The sequence below is a fragment of the Caloenas nicobarica genome, chromosome 4, assembly GCF_036013445.1.
Source record: "Caloenas nicobarica isolate bCalNic1 chromosome 4, bCalNic1.hap1, whole genome shotgun sequence".
Classification (NCBI taxonomy): Eukaryota; Metazoa; Chordata; class Aves; order Columbiformes; family Columbidae; genus Caloenas; species Caloenas nicobarica.
The window spans coordinates 3,566,632-3,587,019 of record NC_088248.1 but is presented as its reverse complement, the minus strand read 5'-3'; the positions used below and the strand labels follow the sequence as shown (position 1 = coordinate 3,587,019).

At 41.5% G+C, this 20,388-nt stretch overlaps 1 protein-coding gene across 2 annotated transcripts in view; it reads right to left on the bottom strand.

Moving 5' to 3' along the window:
* Positions 1-1,264: 1,264 nt before the first annotated feature.
* Positions 1,265-20,388, bottom strand: part of BMPR1B (bone morphogenetic protein receptor type 1B) — a 222,748-nt gene continuing 203,624 nt past the window's right edge. Inside the window, exons 4-12 of one of the 2 annotated variants that reach the window (XM_065633542.1) lie at positions 19,684-19,786; positions 18,614-18,716; positions 12,497-12,593; positions 11,561-11,699; positions 6,739-6,931; positions 6,036-6,333; positions 3,868-4,043; positions 2,354-2,484; positions 1,265-1,709 (exon numbers count right to left, since the gene is read on the bottom strand). In XM_065633542.1, coding sequence (XP_065489614.1) covers positions 1,584-1,709; positions 2,354-2,484; positions 3,868-4,043; positions 6,036-6,333; positions 6,739-6,931; positions 11,561-11,699; positions 12,497-12,593; positions 18,614-18,716; positions 19,684-19,786 — 1,366 coding nt within the window. In that variant the 3' untranslated portion in view covers positions 1,265-1,583. Of the gene's footprint in view, positions 1,710-2,353; positions 2,485-3,867; positions 4,044-6,035; positions 6,334-6,738; positions 6,932-11,560; positions 11,700-12,496; positions 12,594-13,336; positions 13,414-18,613; positions 18,717-19,683; positions 19,787-20,388 lie in introns of those variants that run through there. The other variant, XM_065633543.1, reaches the window with a different exon arrangement.

The following is a 20,388-nucleotide window of genomic DNA, read 5'->3' as shown; positions in this document are numbered from 1 at the left end:
AAAGGTGGGGGAAAAAAAAATAAAAGAAGGGAAAGAATGGTAAACCAGTAACTCCCATACAAACTCAGTTTGGATAATCTGACAAAGAACAGAGAACTTTCCAAAGAAAATACTTCACTGGGAATATTTGATCTCTCATTTCCTCTTCTGTAGTATTAACATCATAGCAACTGCTGCACACCCAGGAAGGAGGAATGGGGAAATACGGTTAAATAAGTTTCTCGTTGTTCTTCTCCCCTACAAGCTCCTCTTGCTGGGAACCACGATGCTATGTGGCAGAGCCTGTCACTACAAGGCTTAAAAAAAGGGAACACAGATGATTTTTTTTTTTTCCCCCCAACTGCGTTTGTAGATGGATATCTCACTTTTACACATATGAAAGAGCAAGTTAATAATTTTTCCTCGCAAGGAACTTCCTCTTACCCAGTGGTTGCGTATGTAGGTCACAGCAGTTTCAAATTTACCTAGGGGATCCAAATGCGGACCTCATTTCCACTCACACACAAAATACTTTATTTTGCAGGGGAGAGGAAGGAAGGAAGGAAGGAAGGAAGAAAGGAAGGAAGGAAGGAAGAGAGAGAGAGAGAGAGAGAGAAAGAAGAGAGGAGGAGAGAAAGAGAGGAAAGAGAAGAAAGAGAAGAAAGAGAAGAAAGAGAAGAAAGAGAAGAGAGAAAGAAAGAGAGAGAAAGAGAGAGAGAGAGAGAGAAAGAGAGAAAGAGAGAAAGAGAGAAAGAGAGAGAGAAAGAGAGAAAGAGAGAAAAGTCAAGACAAGGGGCATTTATTTACCATCATCCTAGTACCATACCCATTAGATTTCCTGGAAACGTGAAAAGCTTCTTTAAACAAGCAAGTCGCACCAAACCATATTCATACAGCTCCTGATTATCTTAATCAAGGTGTGAGCTCTGCCACCCACGGGAACCCGGCCACCGGTGCTAACGATGCAGGGAGGTAATTGGGCTCCATCTCTATATGGAGAGAATTTCTCCTATGGGCAGGGCTATGGAAAGTTGTTTCTGCAGGACGGTTTCCATTACAGCTCCTCTGAGCTGTACAGACCCACTCTCTCTTTATTTATTTAATTTTTTTTAGATGCTGGAGTGCAATAGTCTCTTTATAAATGAAAAAGTCACTTTGATTTCATTTTCAGCACAGTTTCTTCCATTTTTTTAATGTAACAATATACATCTTTTTTTACTTCTAACCAAAAGTTTTATTTTCATAAAATTTAAAGCAGTATCTTTTTAAACAATCAAAATAATAATAATAATAATAACAATAATAATAAAATAATAAGTGGCTTTCACAGAAAGCAACATGCATAATCTTAAACCAGTTACTAAAACTGTATTTCCCCGTGTAAACAAGGGTAGACAAGCCTCTTCCGATCCTGCATGTCAAAATTCAGCTGATTTTGCGAAAGGTTCACTCCTCAAAAGCTGTCAGACGAACTTACAGCTCTTATTAAACATGACTGCATTCTAGGTACTTATTAGTGAAGACTTTTGATAATTCTTCAGAACTTCTGCCTGCACGAGAAAGTCTCTTTCCCTGGCCCTTGAGCAGAGCTGCCTCTGGCCGAGTCAGAGTTTAATGTCCTGCGACTCTGACATTTTGGCAAGTGTTTTCTTGACCCGCAGGGCTGTGAGCCGGGAGGCGGGATTGTGAGCCCAACACTCCATCATCAGCTTCCCCATCTGCCGTAGGCACTGCGGAGAGAAAGCGGTGAATGATCAGTGCTCCTCTGTACTATCGCATCTCAATACCGTGACAGTGAAACTTAAGATCCTGCGCTAATGCGAGCACAAAATCACGGTAAAATCACGTTTCCGAGCCTGCCCGTCTCTGATCACAGAAAAGCTGTGTGCACTTCAAAGAGACAGGAGGTATTTCCTTCTTTTTTTTAAAAAAAAAGGAAAAAAAAAGGTTGGAATTACAGCCCACACATCAGTAGATGTTGAGATAGCTGCCAGTAGACCAAGTACACTGCCACTGCACTACACACTACAGAATAATTTTTCTTTCAATATTTTTGGCTAGCCACTGATTTAATGCTATTAATGTTGAGAGTAGAAAGCAAAATGAGTGCAAGAGGAAAAATGGAGAGATTAAGAAGGTGTGAGCACAGCCTGCTATTGCTGTGGGATCCGGTAAACAGGACATGAGAAACCCACTTGCAAACGCCATAAGCTCCAGCCCCTGGGGCTCTGATATTCGAGAAGGTCGCCCTGCTACACCCTGACTGGTGCTAGTACCCGTGGTAAAGCTCCTCCTCACTCCAAATGATGTAACATCGGGTCAGTCTCCCTCTCTGTAATTAAAAACACTGGCTGCATTTCAAAAGGGACAATACCTCATCGCTGCTCCATCTGTTGGGAAACGAAGGGCGCAGTCTCTTGATGCACACGATCTCCCGCATGTCCTCATACGACGGGTCGCTGGGCACCAGGTCATGGTATGGAAGCTGGTATTCCTCAACTATTCCTGAAAGAGGCAAATATTAATCGCTTCCCGTCACCTGCAGAAGACACTTTACACCACCCTCTTCCCCTCTCATTTGGTGACAGCTTGACCATATTAACAATTTGATGCACCTTCTTAAAAGGACCTCACTGCCCTGGAAGTTTATTCCACGGTTGAGCTCCAGTGTGACCATTGCCATGTAAAAGACGGATCTTAATCCAAAAGCACAGTGACTTGCCAAGTGAGACAGCTTCTACCACTACTGTCCAGTCCAGCAATCTTTGGTAAGTTGTCACAGACAGAACTGTTAGCCTAGGGCCCATATCAGAATAATTAGGTGGAGAATTAACCTTGAATTATGTGTCCTCTTTTTCAGTGGACTTGGTGTATATTAAAGGGCATTTCTGTGCCTTTTCAGAACATGGCGATGTACACAGCTTGTGCACAGCAACAATGATGACGATATTACAGATTTTACACCGCATCATTGCAATACACTTTACCAGTTTGTAAACACGGGGACCACGTTGCTCGGCAGTGAAATTCATCTCCTCCAGTGTAAGCACGGAGTGAGCATTCAGCACAATAACGGCAGGCTTTAGAGACCCATACAATCTGGTGAAGGGAGCGTAGAGCCGAGAGAGACACGCTCTACTACTCTTAGTCGCCACCAAGCTGGCAGGTAACCGCTGCCAAGCCATTTCTCTGCGTTTAACTTTCCTCAGTGGCGAAATAGAGGTAATAACACCCACCATTTCTGCACTGCGCTGAGCTCTGCGTGCAGAACGCACGCATAGCCTGTGCGTACAAGGATGGATCTACGCCCCAAGTCTGCAGCTGGCTGCATTGCTTTACCTTTGCTGTGCTCACGCCTGAGTGCCTGATATCAGAAGGAAATGAGGCACATCACTGGTATGACAGCAATGTAATAAGTGCCACTTCCCGCTGCTTTTTTCTCCTTGTCTTGTGAATAGATTATTTATTTTAAATAGTGGCACAGCATAGCCCCAAATTGTCTGTCCTCCTCCTTCTGTTTTACTCTAACAATACAAAGTAATGAATATTTTCTTGCTGCTGAAATATCTGAATACCTCCCGTCCAGCAAAAATGTGTTGCCATCAGAAAAAGCCCCCAAATGAATTCCATATTCCTTCTTCAGTGCAGGTATCTGCTGCCTTCAAACAAGTCACTAAAATACAGTCTAAATCTCTGCTGTTGAAATAGCACTGACTGATGCTTTAAACTGTTTCAGCAAGAGAACAGATATTAGGAGAGTTGCCTGCATGATTTAACCACATTTGTTTATTACAGTACTAACAATTCTCCAGAGAAAAGGATGTAATGGAAGGTTTGGGTTATAAATGGGGTTCACTGACACAATTACACAATCTCCCTGTTCCTTACCTCCTGAAACACATCTCCTTGCTATCTCCCAAAGGATGAGTCCAAAACTGTACATATCAGCCATGATGTATGACTGAAAGTGATTTCTATTCAAGCTCTCATCCAGCACCTCGGGAGGCATGTAGCGTTTGGTTCCTACCCGGGTATTTGGAGGTATGTCTACCTCGTTTGTATCACTAAAAGAAAAAGAAAATATTTTTCTTTTAAAAAAAGGCATCAAACATGCAACAAAGTGGCTTGAAAAGAAAGCAATTTAGATGGGAGAAGGAGTAAATTCACACCGCATCCGCTCTCAAACAAGGTCAAAAGTAATGCATAATCTTAATGGAACAATTCTTACAAGAAAAGCCTCTAAATGCGAAGGCACCAACCCTCCCTCAGACCCTGACCCGCCTGGGGCTGTGTTGAGCATTCAAATGCAGAACCACAAAGGAGATAAGACTCAACAGGGATGCTGTGACATTTGTGAGATTTCATTGGCATTAGCTGGAGCTCTGATGCTGGTGATAACAATCAAATCTTCATTAAATGCTGTTTCTTGACATACTCCACCACCTAATGCTTTAGTCTTAGCAATTAGTGGAGGACACCAAATAGCTGGGGCAGCATCACTGTGCTGTAGCAAACTCAGATCTTCAAGGAAGACGTGTATAACTAGTTTTGTGCATGCATTATATTTGTTCTCACCCAAACTTTGCACATCAAGACGTGTAAATGTGCAAAAAAATTCTAACCAAAAGTGTCACACCTCACACATTGACCAGAAGAGATAACGTGTATCTATTGGGAAGCAAATTCCCATTCATTATGTGACCAGTTTTATATTTTTTTCTTAATTCAAATTCAGCTGTATCAGTTTCAATGTTTTTGAAGGATTGATGTATGACATATATTACGGTTTGCTTAGAAAGGTCTGTTTCCCTTTCCCCTCCTTCAAGATGCTCACATTTTAAATGTGATGGATGCAACAAAATCTCACAGACTAGTTATACAACCTCTTCTGCAATTTTATTCACCTGCAGTTATGAAAATGACAAATAAAGCCAAGCCCGAGGTACAATCAGTCACCTACACAGTCATTAAATCATATGTATACTGGTGGTGTTTCTGTATACCTACAAGAATCTAACAAAAATTTAGTGACCTGCACCACCATGCAATATTCCGAATACAATGAGAAATGCAGAGAACTTTATAAAACTCATTAGCTTCAGCAGAGCACACCCCTTTCAACTATTTCTTTACCTTCCTGGTCATTGCCTGAGAAATGCTGTCTAGGGAAGGATTCAGTATGAAAAGCAAGTATGTGATGTAAATTCCAGCTGGACTGTGACAAATACATATTTCACCTTCTTTTACAGCAACATTTGGTAGTTCCTGGTTCTTGGTTCACACCTTGTCAGGGAAGGAATACCTGCAAAAGGTTAATTTCTTCCCTGAAAATTTTACAGCAAATAGTGTATTTCCAAGCTGTCCCTGTTCCTCAAAGTAAAAAAACCTTCCTTTCTCACCTTCTAAAGAAAGGGCAGGTTCATAAAGGAAACGCCTCACCAAGAAACCTGGTAAATAAGTGAATGGTGAGAAGAGCACGTAAAAACTGCCTTTTCTTACATTCTGAATCATTCCAGTTCAAGGTTTGTACAGAATTTTTTTTTTTTTTTCCGACACTTCAGAGAGCCCATGGTTTCAAAGCTGGCCTCTGAAACTGAAACAGAAAAATCAGAGACTTCGTAACACACGTCTCCACCGCCAGGACCGGTGCCGAGAGCTCAAGCTCCTTTTGAACGGAGCTGTCAGACAGCGATGACTCCTTCACAAATCCCAGGAGTGCCTCAGTCCTACTTGTCTGCTCTTTCTAGGTTGTTTAAACACACAACCATTTTTTAAAAAATCAAATTTAAAAGCCATTTCAAAAATCAAATCTGGACTTCGGCAATTTGATTTGTAGGAAATGGAACATAAGGCAGCCCAAATGGGGTGCTTTTCAATAAATCCCAATTAGTAAGTTGTGCAAATGATTAGTATTATTCTATATAAGTTGTGAGTGAATTATCTTGGGATCAGACAAGCTGAAATCTTCAGTGACAAGTTTACTGACGTGACTTTAACCGGTCAGTGCTAAATCCTTTTTTTACCAACTTTCCCTCACCCTCCTCACTTCTACTCACCTGATAAATTTAACGGCCAAGCCCAAATCTGCTATACAGCAGGTGCCATTCTTTTTCACCAGGATATTCTTGCTTTTTAAGTCACGGTGGGCAATAGCAGGTTTGCCCTGGGTACTGAAGATCTCAGTATGCAGGTGGCACAAGCCACTGACGGAGGAGTAAGCCAGTTTTAACATGCCTTTGGTGTCCAAGGTAGTAGATTTTAGATAATCGTAAAGTGAGCCGTTCTCATGGTAGTCGGTGATGAGATACAGCTGGGTCCAAGATCCTGTACCTTTAATGTCTGCGGCAATGAATCCTGAAAAAAACAAAAATAAAATAAAATTACAAATTAAAACTTCTCAGGACTTTTTTTTTGGCTGCTCAGAATTCTGGGCAGTCAGCCACTTCAATAGTTTTATTTTAATAACATATTTAATTTATTTCATTCTACTTCCATGCCACTATGCCTCACCTCTAGCTTAGATATGAAAATACAGGTGGTGTTTGGAGTAACAGCACCGAAAGCCCATTATTTTTTAACTTTTTTATTTGTTTCAGTAATCCTTGAAACGTCTTTCTTTTGAAAAGTGCTGGGTGGCTAATTGCAGAGCACAGCAGGTAACAAGGGACATAGGAAAGGGCATCAGACAACAGCAAACACAAAATTATTACGCTTAAGAAATCTGTACACTATCAAATAATTCTCTTTAATCCCACTCACCAAGAATATTTTCATGCCTCATTAGGACAGTCTGGTAGATTTCTGTTTCTCTGAACCAACTGGCCTCCTCCGTGGTAAAAAACACTTTGACGGCGACCTTTTCGCCACGCCACTTTCCCATCCAGACTTCTCCGTAGCGACCTTTTCCGATCTGCTTTACCATCTGAATCTGTTTCGCGATGGTCCTTTGAACCTGTGAAAAGCCGAGACGGGTGGTTACAACCACCTTCTGCATCCCCTTCCCCAGCAACAAGCGCTGTGGAAAGGGGAACACGAAGCCGTCGCGACGTGGATTTCAGCAAAGCTCCTCGACGCCGATGCTCCTCATCTCCTGGTGAGGCCATTCCTGCCGCTGTGGAGAAGCCTCTCCGTACATTCCCAAAACGCACCGTGGACTCTTAAGAAAGTAAATCGGTAACAGTCCTGGCCGCCCCGGCCCAAATTCCAAAGGGGTAGGTAAGACATTTTTAATTAAAACAGGGATGTTTGTTACGTAGTCAACACCATTGAGACTCAAGGCTAGGGCTCACACGAGGCAAAAGCACTTCAATGCTCCAAAACTAGCAGAACTACTGAGAGTAGCTTCCCATCATCTTCCTTGAAAATCCCACGCCTAATAATTTCAAAATATAAATTTGGTGTTAGGAACTTCAGCCGCTACTTGCACAGTTAGAACCCACGTGCCTACATGAATTTTACCAAACATCATCATCACACGGCAATAAAAAGTAAGAATTTTCTTCCAGAGATATGGAAGCACAGCTTTAAATCTGCCCTTTCTAGTGTTCATACCAGCTCTGTCAGTGGCCATACTGTGAACTGATGCTGAAGTCAAACCGTCCGTGCAGCTGTAGCAGAAGATCAATGTACTCGGCAGCGTTGCAGGGAAACCCCTCATAAGGATGGCAGACCCCACGTAGCAGACGGGCTGATTCGACATTTAACAAGCTTTTATGACTACAGAATATTTCGGACAAATGGAGACTAATATATTCTCACAGGACTGGGGCATGTCTGCAGATCACATATTTCTAAAAGTTCATAAAGGAAAAAGCAGATGCTGCAATGTAACCCCACTGATGTTCGTAGTTGATTCAGCTTCACCGTAGCACAGCAGGACATTAAAATATCACCCTCTTGTGCTTCAGTATTGCCAGTTCAATCCACAGCTTATGATTTTTGGTTTGCTAGGATTTTACAAGATCTTGAAAAAAAATAACTTTATAGGTGCCAATGCAATGGGTTTTTCATCTGGACCAAGCAATTAGCAAAATCTGGACAAGCACAAATTCAAGGTCGCCCAGTTTTGCCATCATCCATACACAAATCTCAAGCAGTTTATTGCAGCAAGTGTGCACTGCCTGAATCCCTACAAAATCACATGCATTTCATGTAATCCCTAATATTTTTGCAATCTCGCTGGCAGAAGTGATGCAACTAGATTCTAAAATAATTTTATTCCTTTGTTATCCCTGGGAGGTCCAGTGGAAACCACCAGTTCGGTAATGCAGGGCAGGACTGCCACAACGCATGTATGTCCAAAGGAAATTCAAAAGCTATTAGGTAAGATTTCTCATAATTTATTTTGTAAATAAATTACTCATTTTCGTACTGGACAATTTAAAGAAGGAAAACATGCAGTGGCATTCATGCAAAGCCATTTCAAAGGTCACAGCTTTCTTCTTGTCGTTTAAAGAGAGTATCATTTTTTAAGCCCTGCAATGTATTTCTTAGACTTCCAAGATGGTGGCTTCAATGCCATTATTTTTTATTAACATCAGTGAAAGCCAAGAACAGAGATTAGCCTTAATTTTTTAAATGGATTTATTCTCTTTTATACTCTCATATAGTGATTGAACAATAGTTATATTACATTGGAATTTTGCTGTAATGTCATCTTAGCATTGTCGCTTTCTATTCTGCCCGTTTTAAAAATGCATCCTGAACAATAATGCAGTTATAGCAAATAACTTAATTTGTGTAAATATATGTAATGGCATCATAAAGCACATGGAATTACAATACTTAATGATGAAAAGTTCCTTCTTAAATTACATTAAGAAAATGAAACACACATTTCTGTTCTGAGTTTTCAGGCGGCAGAATACTATGTCAAGGGCCTTAACCTGGTTTCCTCTTGCTAGAACTAGTCAAATGATTTCTTATGAAGAATTTATTTTATTTTAAGGAATTCAGCCCTTTCTTGCATCGTAAACTGATTATAATCTCTAAAACAAATTGGTTAATCGAAACTGTAGGATGAACTGATTCCACAAGCATGGTGAATGATGTGTTCATGTGAATTATTTACACTGAGTGGGGTTGGTTTCTTTTTTTCATTTCTCTTCAAATCTGCATATTTCGCTGCTTGAGCTCTGCAAGCAGCCAGGTGAGCTTACATTGCCCTTTGTTTCCTTTCCCTGACTGGAATGAGCCCAATTACCAGCTATTTCTATTTTCTACCTTCTGTTTTTCTGGTGTTCAGCTAAATGCACTCAGCTAATGCAAAATTCAGACAAACCAACCTTTTGTAACTTCAATGTTTCTATAGATGCAGTTGGGATGCAGTCCCTTGAAAAGCAAAACTCATTGGAGGAGGAATTAGGAAAAAAATACATGAAAAGGCAGAGATCAAACTGTAATTCAGCAAACCCTTCATAGAGACCACTGAAATAAATGGCCCCAGTGTCTAATCTCCTTCCTTGATTTTGCATGTGGACTCATGGGGGCAACAGCTTCACCTACACTTCTTGCTCTGTCAGGGCCAATGGGGTTCTCCTTGCTTGTGCACCCCAGTTTGTTGGTTCAAAGCCTTTATTTACCACTTACCGAATTTTTTTGTTTGTTTGTTTAAAATTGGATTGGCAGCATTTGACCTGCAGCAACCTTTTCTGCCAGAGGTACAAACAGGTCAGGAGAAAGAACACTTGCTGAATGTCAAAGTATCAATAAAATCTTGGCTAATGCTTGTTTTCGAGATAATATCTGTACCCATTAGAATAAATGTCCTGCACAGAAGGAAGACATTACTGTTTATCATAAAGTATTTGTTTATAAATCATTTGTGGCTTACTTTCTTGAAATAATAACTTAAACATTTCAGTCTTTGCATAAGAAATAATACAGTTAAAATCAAACTCTTCCACAATAAAGTCTAGAGCACTATTGCCAGGCACTTTCTATATATTTGTTTCAGGCATGGGCCCAGAGGTATTAATCTGTGCATTTCTACTGAGCCTGCAGCAGTTGTAGCTGTCTGAAAAATGCAAAGAAGATCTCTTACCAAATGCAAGATTCATTATAGCTCTCTTTTTTCTTCTCTTCCACAGAAAATCACTACTTAAAGGGAAAGTCTGGGAAAAAAAGAAATGTATGGGAAGACATCCTCTCAGAGAAGAGCACCCAAGTTCCTTGAGTTTGCTCTAATTTATTATGCTCTTTCTGCCACTGTAACAGGTAGGAGCACCAAGCACTGACCAAGCCGTTGATGTGGCAGGTGTTACGCAAAAAAAAAAACCCAAAGCGAACAAAACAAGAACTCCTCACACATCAGTTGGAAGGACTCATTAGGAATGGTCCTAAATTGGGAGCATAATGCCTCCCTTTCCATGGCTGCTAGAGGGACACTGGTATGCGATGTGACAGAGCTTTCTTGAAGCCTAGACCAGAATGAAGGAGCATCTCTCAACAGAGAAAAACGTGCGTGGGTTTTCCACGCTCAGCACCAGTCACAGCACCCACTTGGCAACTTAGCTTTTTCCTCAAAAGCTATGTTAATTGTCCGAAAAATGCATTTTTTAAAATAAAAACATCGAGACTCTATTTAAATGGGACTCTGAACACTTACTTCTGCTAGAAAAAAATCAACTTCAGTCAGATTTTTCACCAACTGGTCATCCTGTTGCTTCATTTTAACGAATTACAAAACTTCTCATTTTATTTCTTCTTTAGGGCGTAGAATAAAGATGTGTGGGAAAAAAACAGACGGATAGTAGGTTGTATTTAAACACTGGACAACATCCACAGTAATAGGATCACTACAAACTAATAGGTTTGGGAGGCAAGAGGTACATATCATCTCTGAAAAATGGAAATGAAATCTAATTCATTTTATCAGAGGCAATATTTTGAGTAAGTAACCTGGCAGAAACAAAAAACCCCTGGTGAGCTGAACTGTTTTGCCGCAGAAGGTAAAACTTCTGCCTTTTCAGCCGATGAGCTCAGGGGGCTCAGTCATCCTGGACTCAGCTCAGAAATAACCCCAAACTCTATCCCTGTGCCTTTTACCTTTGAGATGGCCACACTACCAGGAAAAATAATTCGCTCTTGACTTCAGAATGCAAAGTCTACACATAAAAAGGTTCCAGGTCTGATGAATTACAGTTCCCTTTGCATACAGACGATGTGTCAGGGTTTGAAATGCTATTGTGTGTTGCACGTAAAAAGGAAGGAAACAAGACCAGTGGGCCAGATGCTGCCCTGTACACTGGGGTAAATCCTGATGAATTGCTGTGAACTCTATTAGTCTGTACTTACCTTATGGTAGTGAAGATAGAAAATAAGCTGAGGTACAAAAAAAAAAAAAAACCACGCAAAACAAACAACTAAGCTTTTTCGGCTTAGTCTACAAGAAAAAAAGTCTCTTGCTTCTACAGTAGCTGCTCTCCAGCTTAAACCCTTGTCATGTTGGGGAGAGAAGAAAAAGCCTCAAACGTCAACTGAGGACAAATAAATATAATTTCTTGTGCCGCAAAAATTTTGTCTTCTCCCTCTACTGGTTTTTCCCTTTTAAACTTGCACTAAAATGCTATTGTTTCCTTACCAGGAGAGGGAGCCCGGAGCCGCTCCCTGAGCTCTGGGACTGCTCGATCAGATCCTTGAGGGATTCTCCAGGGGGAATGAAGGTCTCATCCTGCTCCAGCCCGATGCTGTAGCGGGGCCTCGTCTCTTGGCGTTTGTACCTGCCGTTTTACATCAAATTAGCTTTGAAGACAACAAACACGTGTGCAGTGAATAATGCACCTCGTCCTTTGCATTCGCTTCATTTATAGCCTCACAGCTTCCTCGGCTTCCCTGAGGAATACGCTGAAGTCACTGCCCACATTTTCCTATTTTATTTTTAGCAACCCTATTCAGCATCAAAATTCTAAGTATAAAACTCAAAGACAAAGCACTCTGGTGTAAGTTTGCAAAGCAACCAAATATTTTCCTTTTGGAAACTTAAATACGCTTAAAAGACAGACCAAGTAAATATCCAGTTTTATTTTACTGACTGCAGTGGATCTCCTAGGAGCCAGAGAACGTAAAGTCATGGGATTGGAGACTATTTTAAAAACATGACAAATTATTTAAAAATAATATATGTAGATTATGGTAACATTCTAGGAATATTTACTTACATTCCTGTATCCTTTTCTTATGATCAGTTCTTCACCACATAAACATATTTAGAAACCTTAGGTTTATTGACCGTGTATTAAATTTGACATGTCGCTTTCCTAGACTCAGTAAAGAATAATCTGTGTTTCTACCTGGAATGGTGTTTTAGGATGCTAGGCAAAAGATGCTATACGAAATACGTCACCCAGGTGTATCTGTAACTAGAATGAACAAAATACACATTTTTCCTCATCATAAAATTACAGTTTCTCATTTCCTCTCCTTTAGGTGCGCTTCGATTTTTTAAAATTCCTGAGTCTATTAAAAGATAAATGTTGGGAGGAACATTAACAAGCTGATAAAAGTATTCCTTATTTACCTGAAGTAGCAGAATATGATGATAAGCACGAGAAGTATACTGCAAACAGTCACCGAGATCAGCAGGGCCTTATGGTGAATGTTTCCTTCAGCAAAGTCTGGGGTTAAAAACAAGGAAGGTGGAAAATTTGGAAATGGAGGTGGTACAAAGTCAATATCGAAAGACACACGCGTCTTAAAAAGTGCAGTGAGCACAGAATCATTCCCTTTATTTTCTGCTGTGCAAGATACTCCTGGATTTCCCAGACATTTCGTGTCCTTCTCCTTTGAACCTCACTGGCCAGGGCAGAACTGGCACCTCCAAAAGCCTATTTGATTTTTCAGTCCTCACTCAGGCAAAACATTGCCTTGATTTGCAATTCCCTGTTTGGCTCTGAATGAAAAATCAATTAACACCCATAGCTCTGCGTCTCAACCTAAGTGATCAGCCAGGACACACCAACACTACTGTCTCTATCTTAAATCACTCTTATTAAGTAGCATCCTATCGAGCAGTTAATATAGAAAAAAGAAAGAATAACTGCATTTTGCCTGGGAGGGAAGACACAGCGGACCACCCAACCCCCAAGAAGGCAGGCCATGAGAGACCTTGAAAGTATATTTCCATCCCTGCAGAATAATAGTTTTCTTGAATCCTGCTATAAAGACCTGAGCAGGAATTTTCTCCTCCATTCGCTCTTGTGTGCCAGCAAGTCCTTCTTATGCTGGTGGGCAAAACTACCCTTCCAGCAGCTATTCTGTAAAAGACTTCGAAAATGAAATGTTTCAAATAACTCGCAGAAAATGCCATGACGTAAAAACTATTCAAATGTTTCAGCCGATCTTTGCATGAGAGACTCACATTCTCCTTTGAAGTGTACCATCAACCTCCAAATTTGTATTCTCAACTCAGGCAAGCGAGCCTGACCTTCATGCATGCTCCTCTGCTGAAAAACAAAGAAACCAAGCACTATCCTTCTTTAACCCCCCCATCCTGCAAGGTTTCAAAATCGTGGTATTTCAGCATGCCGACACACACACCGCCCTCCCAAAGTTGCTATCTGGTAAAACACAAATGAGGACTATGTTTCCTGAAGCTCTCCCAGCCTCGCTCTCTTGCATCCTTCACGCTAACGCCAAACACATTGCAAAACGCAAGAACCCTATCTGTATCGACTCATCCTGGAATGGCACTATTGCATTTCAGATTTACAAGGGTAATGACACAAGGAGATTCCTAAGAGACTCCTAGTTTACCATCAGGCTCTTTTATTTTAATGATCCAGCTTCTCCGTCTGTTTTTGCCCTCAAACTATGTCTTTCCTTCCCCTTTCCACTACAAACAGAGATTACCAACCATGCACCTTTTGATCGCACTGGTCATGTTTTAACCTGCCGTTACCTGCTCCGGGAGCATTAACAATGCAAACATTCAAGCCACGGCCGATGCCTTTGAAAGAGGACGCTGACACGACGTCTAGCAGGAAAACACTCGAGTCTACCCTTCCCTCTACTGAGCAGATTTCTACGTGGGCTGCCACTCCAAGTTGGGCTGTGAGCCGAAACCGAGAGCCCACCGGGGAATCCAGAGCTCTCTCCTGGAGGTGATGGCTGCTCGACAGCGCTGAGGGCTCAAGTTCGTGTTTGTGAGCCACCTGTGCTGGCCAGACATGTCCCTCTGAAACATGAGGTTTGTTGCAGTTTAAAGTGTTGCAGCCCATCAGCTGAGGAGAGGATGAATAGACCATATAACAGGATTTTTGTACTTGGGAGAAATTCAGATATCTGTTCTCAACGAGAGTTTTCCCACTTTGCAGGATAAGCCACGATGGAAGCTGGGCTTTGTGCTCAGCAGAAATGAATGTTGAAATCAGACGCAGAGGGAGCAATTCAGATCTTGCTCGTACTCGCATATGCCAGAGAGCAAACCCATGGGAAAACACAGTGTTGTGCTACCAGAACTTGTAAAGCACCCACACTGTTCATGCTTGTTGTGTCTGTCCAAGTATGTACAACTGGGAATGATAAAGATGTTGAAATCTTAATCAAATTTGGATCATTTTAAATGATTCAAACCCTGTGTTCGGTGCTCCTAATAGGCTTCTCCCGTTCAGAAAAGTAAATAAACGCAGTTTGATTTTCCCAGAGGTCAGAAGGCGTTTTGGAAGTGCTGTGTCGCTCAAGCAAACTTCAGACTCCAACGCTGCAAAATTTTTTGTTACCTGAATGCAATTATGGGAAGCAAGTTCAAGGAAAGCATGCAAGACATAAAGGAACGTGGCTTCATCTCTGTGCCGGCAGCGGCCAATGCGGACTGCAGCAGCAGAGATGCTCACACTCTTGCAGTAGGTGATGTCCCCCATGCTGGCAAAATCACCTAACATAGCTTTAGAAACGGTTCACTGTGCACATTATGGGCATGCGACTGACTCTCACACAAGAGGAGAATAACTTCCACATGTCTTTGTATTTATTTGGTTCTGTGTGGCAAGAGGCAACACTGATGATAAGTGAGCTATTGTCTCACCTTTCCAATACTTCCTGCGTTTTTCAAAGCATTTGGGCAGAATCTCATTTGTTTGCTCACTTGAGGACATCATAAACCCACTGGCACCTGGACAATATAAGATTAAATGCATGCCCCCGTTCTTATAGCAGCAATGTCTGTCTGTTCTGCTGAACTGAGCCAGGCTGGTAGTGCTGGAGACCAAATCTCTGTGTTCCCCACAGAGCAGCAGGACAAGCCTCCCTTTCCCTGCACCATTTTTGGCACCTCCTCGACCAGGCGGAGGGACGGGGCAGCTCAGCGCTGCGTCCGCTGAATCACCGGTTCATGGGCTCAATGGTGAAGACTGTGTTGGGTACCAGCTGGTGCCAGTTTGCGTGATGGAGATACTCTGTCCTTTAAGTTTAGTGCTGTGCTTTTTAGTGTTACGTTACTTGGCAACTACAACATGCCAAGCAGTGGGGTTGTGAGAATAAGCAGTAACTTCCATGGAGGCAACAGTGAGGGATCACCAGGAACACGGTGTGGGGAGTGCAGAACAAACATGCGGTAGGTTTGGGAAGCTTCTTCTTATAGCTCGGCCAGCTGATAATAGCGAAGCCCAGCAAATGACACATTGGCAGTTTTATGTTGTATGAAAACAGTGGTGGGCACAGGTGTCACTGGTGAGCAGCACAGAAAGGGAGACATGGCAACAAAAGGAGGGCTTTGGTGATACCAAGCTGCCTTTTCAGTTATTTTCCTGTGATTTCTCCCTCTTCCACCACTCGTTCCCCTCACTTTGCCATCACAGGACCGTGCTGAGGAGCGCACTGAAAATGCCACCCAGCAGGTTCAAGGGAGAAGTCAGCATATCAAAGGGAGAGGAGTTCCTCCTCCCTTCTCAAGTCCCTCCAGTTCACAATGTTACGGTTATCCGAGTGAAAACTGCAGTGAAATCTGAGGCGTGGAGACTGTGTGCACACATCAAACCCCATCATTGCTCCAATCGTTCCCTTGCCCATTCATCACTAGCTCTACAGGCAGGGAGCCAGACACGGTGGCACCACCACTTCTGCTTATATAGGCTCTAAATCAGTAAAGACATATTTCTTCTTTCGACTGGTCTCAGCCTGCACTTTCACCAGGATTTCCAGGAATATCTTTTATTGTTTAAAGCAGAGGTGTTGTATCAGACCCAATTATGACTCTCATTTCCTTAATAACACAGATGTACAGCTGGGACAAGGACTTCACAATTTCTCTGGGGTATTTTATCCTGCTAGTTCTGTACTGAGATGAACTCAAAACTTAGGCTTAGCTGTTATTTCTTCCATCTTTATGAATAAGCCTTGCTTTCAACAGCGTTAATTCTTCTAGTTCCCGCTTTCACGTATGTGGTCCTTCTTTCTTTTTATGGGGAGAGGGTAAAGCCCACTTTCGAGCACATGCCAGGTCTGGAAATGCACTTTGAGAACAAGTTGTTTGCCTTTGTAGATGTTACCTTGGTGCGTAGGTTAATTTGCAGTTCAACAACCTCTGACCCGCAGCTGGATGCTCTCCCTAGACTCTTTCCTATGAGACATGACCTCGGACTTAAGTTCATCAGAAGCCCAATTTCTGTTTGCTTTTTAAATGCTGAGGAACATACATATTTTTTGTGGAATCCTGGAGGTCAGGAGGTTGTTCCTAGAAGCTTGTTTTTAAGTTCATCTTCTCTTCCTTTGTACTTACAGTTTGTGTTAAATTTGGTATACAATTCTAACAGTACTTAGTCAATCACAGCCTAATCTAAATGTTTCCAATAGAAACAATGATCACAGCCATAGCACTGTCACTAGCATGTATTTGTACATAGTATTTGTACCTGGTTGCAGTGATGATCTACATTTCAAATTATGGTATTTCTCTGAGCTTTCATACTAGGATATAGCAACGACAAATTAAAACAAGTCTGGCACCAAAAATGACATATTTCCTTAAGGCTTTAACAAAGGTGCTGACTTCAGCCCTGTCCAGCCACATTTAATGAAGCAGCTCCGGAAATGTATTTCCACAATACACTATATCAGGATACCAGTAGTGCAAGAGCTTATTTCAAACAAAAGTCTTCAGAACATGTTGAGTGAATACATCGCCTTTTGTTTGTCGTGCTAAAATAGGCAACTGTGCAACACAGAGCAGTTCGAGTCCTGTTTCAACTCTATGAAATTTTTCTTTCAACAAATATTCTCTCTGCTATTTCATGGGTCTGCCACCATGGTGCTCAAGTAATGCTTTCTATATACGGAGCAAACCCAATGTTGATCCAAACAACTTCTGCCACTACCAAAAGCTCATTTTATTGCTTTCTGTATAAGTAGCAGGTCATATTGCCAAATAAGTAAAATCTTAATAAGGCAGATGTCTAGTGTAAGGCATTGGTCCAATATTTTTAAGTAGTTTTAACATAGAATAAACTCAGCTGCAAGAACAGATCATGGCAGCGTTTTCCAAACTGAAATGATATTTATTGATGTACTAAGTAAGTGTGAACAAATATTGACTTCCTTTTGGAGCTTCTCTTTCAGTCCAAAGAACTTCTTAAAATGAAAAAACCAACAAAGTAGTACATAACTCTTATGCTGGAAGTCAGAATTTTATGAGGTTTCTCTGACTTCATGTCTTGCTAGTAAACAGTGAAATATTTACATACTACTCTCCACAGGCCTGATTCTGCAGCCTATCTGTGCAGAATTTCATAAGCGTGAAGGGAACAGCTTTTATTAGTGCATTTGTGTAAGTATCTGCTGTTTGCGTAATTAAGAGAGTATCCTCACACTTACCTGGATTTTCAGCTCGGAGCACCACGATTACAAATCCTCCTGCAACTTCGAACTGACTCTTGCAGACTAAACTCCATGCTGACCACTACAAATCTTGGCCATTGCTGCCAATCCCAAGAGTTTATGATGGATGAGTTTACACTTACTTAGGAATACATTTTTATATAATGTATTCTGCAACATCCAGCCAAAATAGTTTTACCAGCTTTCAGAAAGTGATGTTTAAACAAACAAAAAAGCTAAAACCTTGCCCCAGAATCTAAGTTAATACATGTCCATTTGTTTTCAAATAACAAAATAAAACAAATAAATCAGTGCATGAGTTCTTACTCTACATTCTATTTTCAGCTACAGTTTTCAAGTAGAAAATCCGCTTTAGCGACTAGTTATTGCCCTGGTACTGGATTGTCATGTCCGTTAAATAAGAAAAGCTTAATGGACTTCAGTCAACTTGAACTGACTGATTAAACAGTGGAGATGTGGTCCCAGATATGTGTGGAGTTATGAAGAACAGTAATGTGTATTGCAGGGAGTAGAAAGTGGATTCAATTTTTTTATCAGGCTAAAAACGTCCAAGCAAGAGACATCCTCTGCCACGACTAAGCCAGGTTCTCTGGGATGACTGCTGGTAGCCAGCAGGTCTGTGCTAGGACAATATTGCACAACTCTAACGCATGTATCGCATGCTCACTACATGTATGCAATATGAATAATAGCAAGTACCAGCAACCACGGGTCAAGGCACCACTCTCCGTGTGACCTAAAGGAATCCAGACAAAGAGCAACAGCAGAAAAATATCAGTTTGGGTCTGGATTTACTTCCCCTTACCTCGATTTTTCAGCGGCGGCAGCGTGGGGTGAAGGTGTTTGTTACAGTAATCTTGGCCTGTGCAACATTCAATAGATCTTCTTTGGTGTGGAATAGGAGTGTCCTGCAAGAGACAATTCGATAGAAAGCAAAGTAATTATCTGTGTTGTAAACACGCAATGTCATTCTGGCACTTGAGAGGAAGATGTGCTTGTTAGCTGGACTGCAGTCTGTTACAGATTTCTTGGATGTGTGGAGTAAGGACTTCTGCCACAAGAGTATCCAGCAACATTTCATCTAGATGATTAAGAGATTAATTCACACCAAACATATTTCTATTGGTGCCCTAGTGCTGCAGAAAGGACGGATTGACTCTAGTGGTACAAGACAGAACTGTGAAAGTCACACACGTCCATCAGTTAGAATTATATTACAAAAATAAGTTAACGTGGGCATTCAAAACAGTTTAGCCAGAATAACAGAGGAATTGCTGTGCGGACTAATTTAGCTGCTGCTTCTGCTCTCATGGGAAGCTGGGCAAAACACTTTCTATGGACCTTGATGGTTAGACTGTTCCTGTACTCATGCAAAATCATTTAAGGTTAACATTAGGAATGGCAAACGCTTTATAGCCACCTCGCTCCATTGCCCATAGCCCTTCCATTCCTGCAGCAAGATTTGCTCTCCATCGGGCAAGCACTGGATGTGAAGGGAATTTCTAGCTCAGAAATCCAAAACCAAAGTGCAACGGCATATAAGACATAAAGGTCACTGCAGGCCATCAAATAACATCCTAAATAACTTTAGCTACCACGGAGACTTAAAGAATTAAACTGCATTTCTCTAAATTCCAACTTCCTCTGAGCAGAGGTGTTACTAGCAACAGCTGTGCCAAACCCTAAACCTGAAGTTATTGTTAGAAGCAGCTATAATTTCACCATTTTGGGATATAAATGAACTCCTCTCAGCAATCAATGCAGAGCAACTATCTGCCAAATGAACAGAAGTGAAATAGTAATGCCTGTTGACTGCACTTCGTTTCAAAGGTGTCCAAAAGCCAAGTGTTGCTCCATCAGCAAATGCTTTCTTACCCGACACTGGAAGTCTGAGCCCTCTAATCCGAGACATCCCTTCGTGACTAAATGTCCACCGGACTCGTCTTCTTCTATTATGGTAAAGCAGTAGCCATCGGTGCTGAGGATTGGAAAGGATGAATCAGGAAATGGACTTGAAGTGAAAAATGTGCTGCTGAATATAGTCTTAAACTTTGTTCCTTGGAAGGCAAATCTGCCATTAATAAATTAAAATACTAAGGAAGGTTCTGCCTTGGAGCTGACACACTTCCCAACATTTCACAGCTATAAACCCCACTAACAAACATCTCAATTCACTGCTTATGGTCTTAAGTCCGTTAAGACTTTGGAGACCTATATAAATGCCAAGATCAGCGCTACAGGAGGTCTGCATGGGAACAAGGCATGGATATTTGCACCATGGTGGACACCCAAAGAAAGAAACATTTTTGAAATACTGAATGTAAAATATTATTAAGAGTGATTTGTGATTCCTGTTTTAACCATATTACAAACTGCAACACTCTTGTGTTTGAGTCCTTGAGTTATCATCAACACCCTTCATAACTGTTTACTTGGGTTATAAGCCTAAAGTGATCCATAATGCTCCTATTTACAAGAACGTGCACCAGGGAGGACAAGTATACTAACAGATGGCTAGATGGTGCTGGTGATAAATGTCCTTCCTCGATGAAGGTCAGATGCCTGAATGCTATGGGAAGA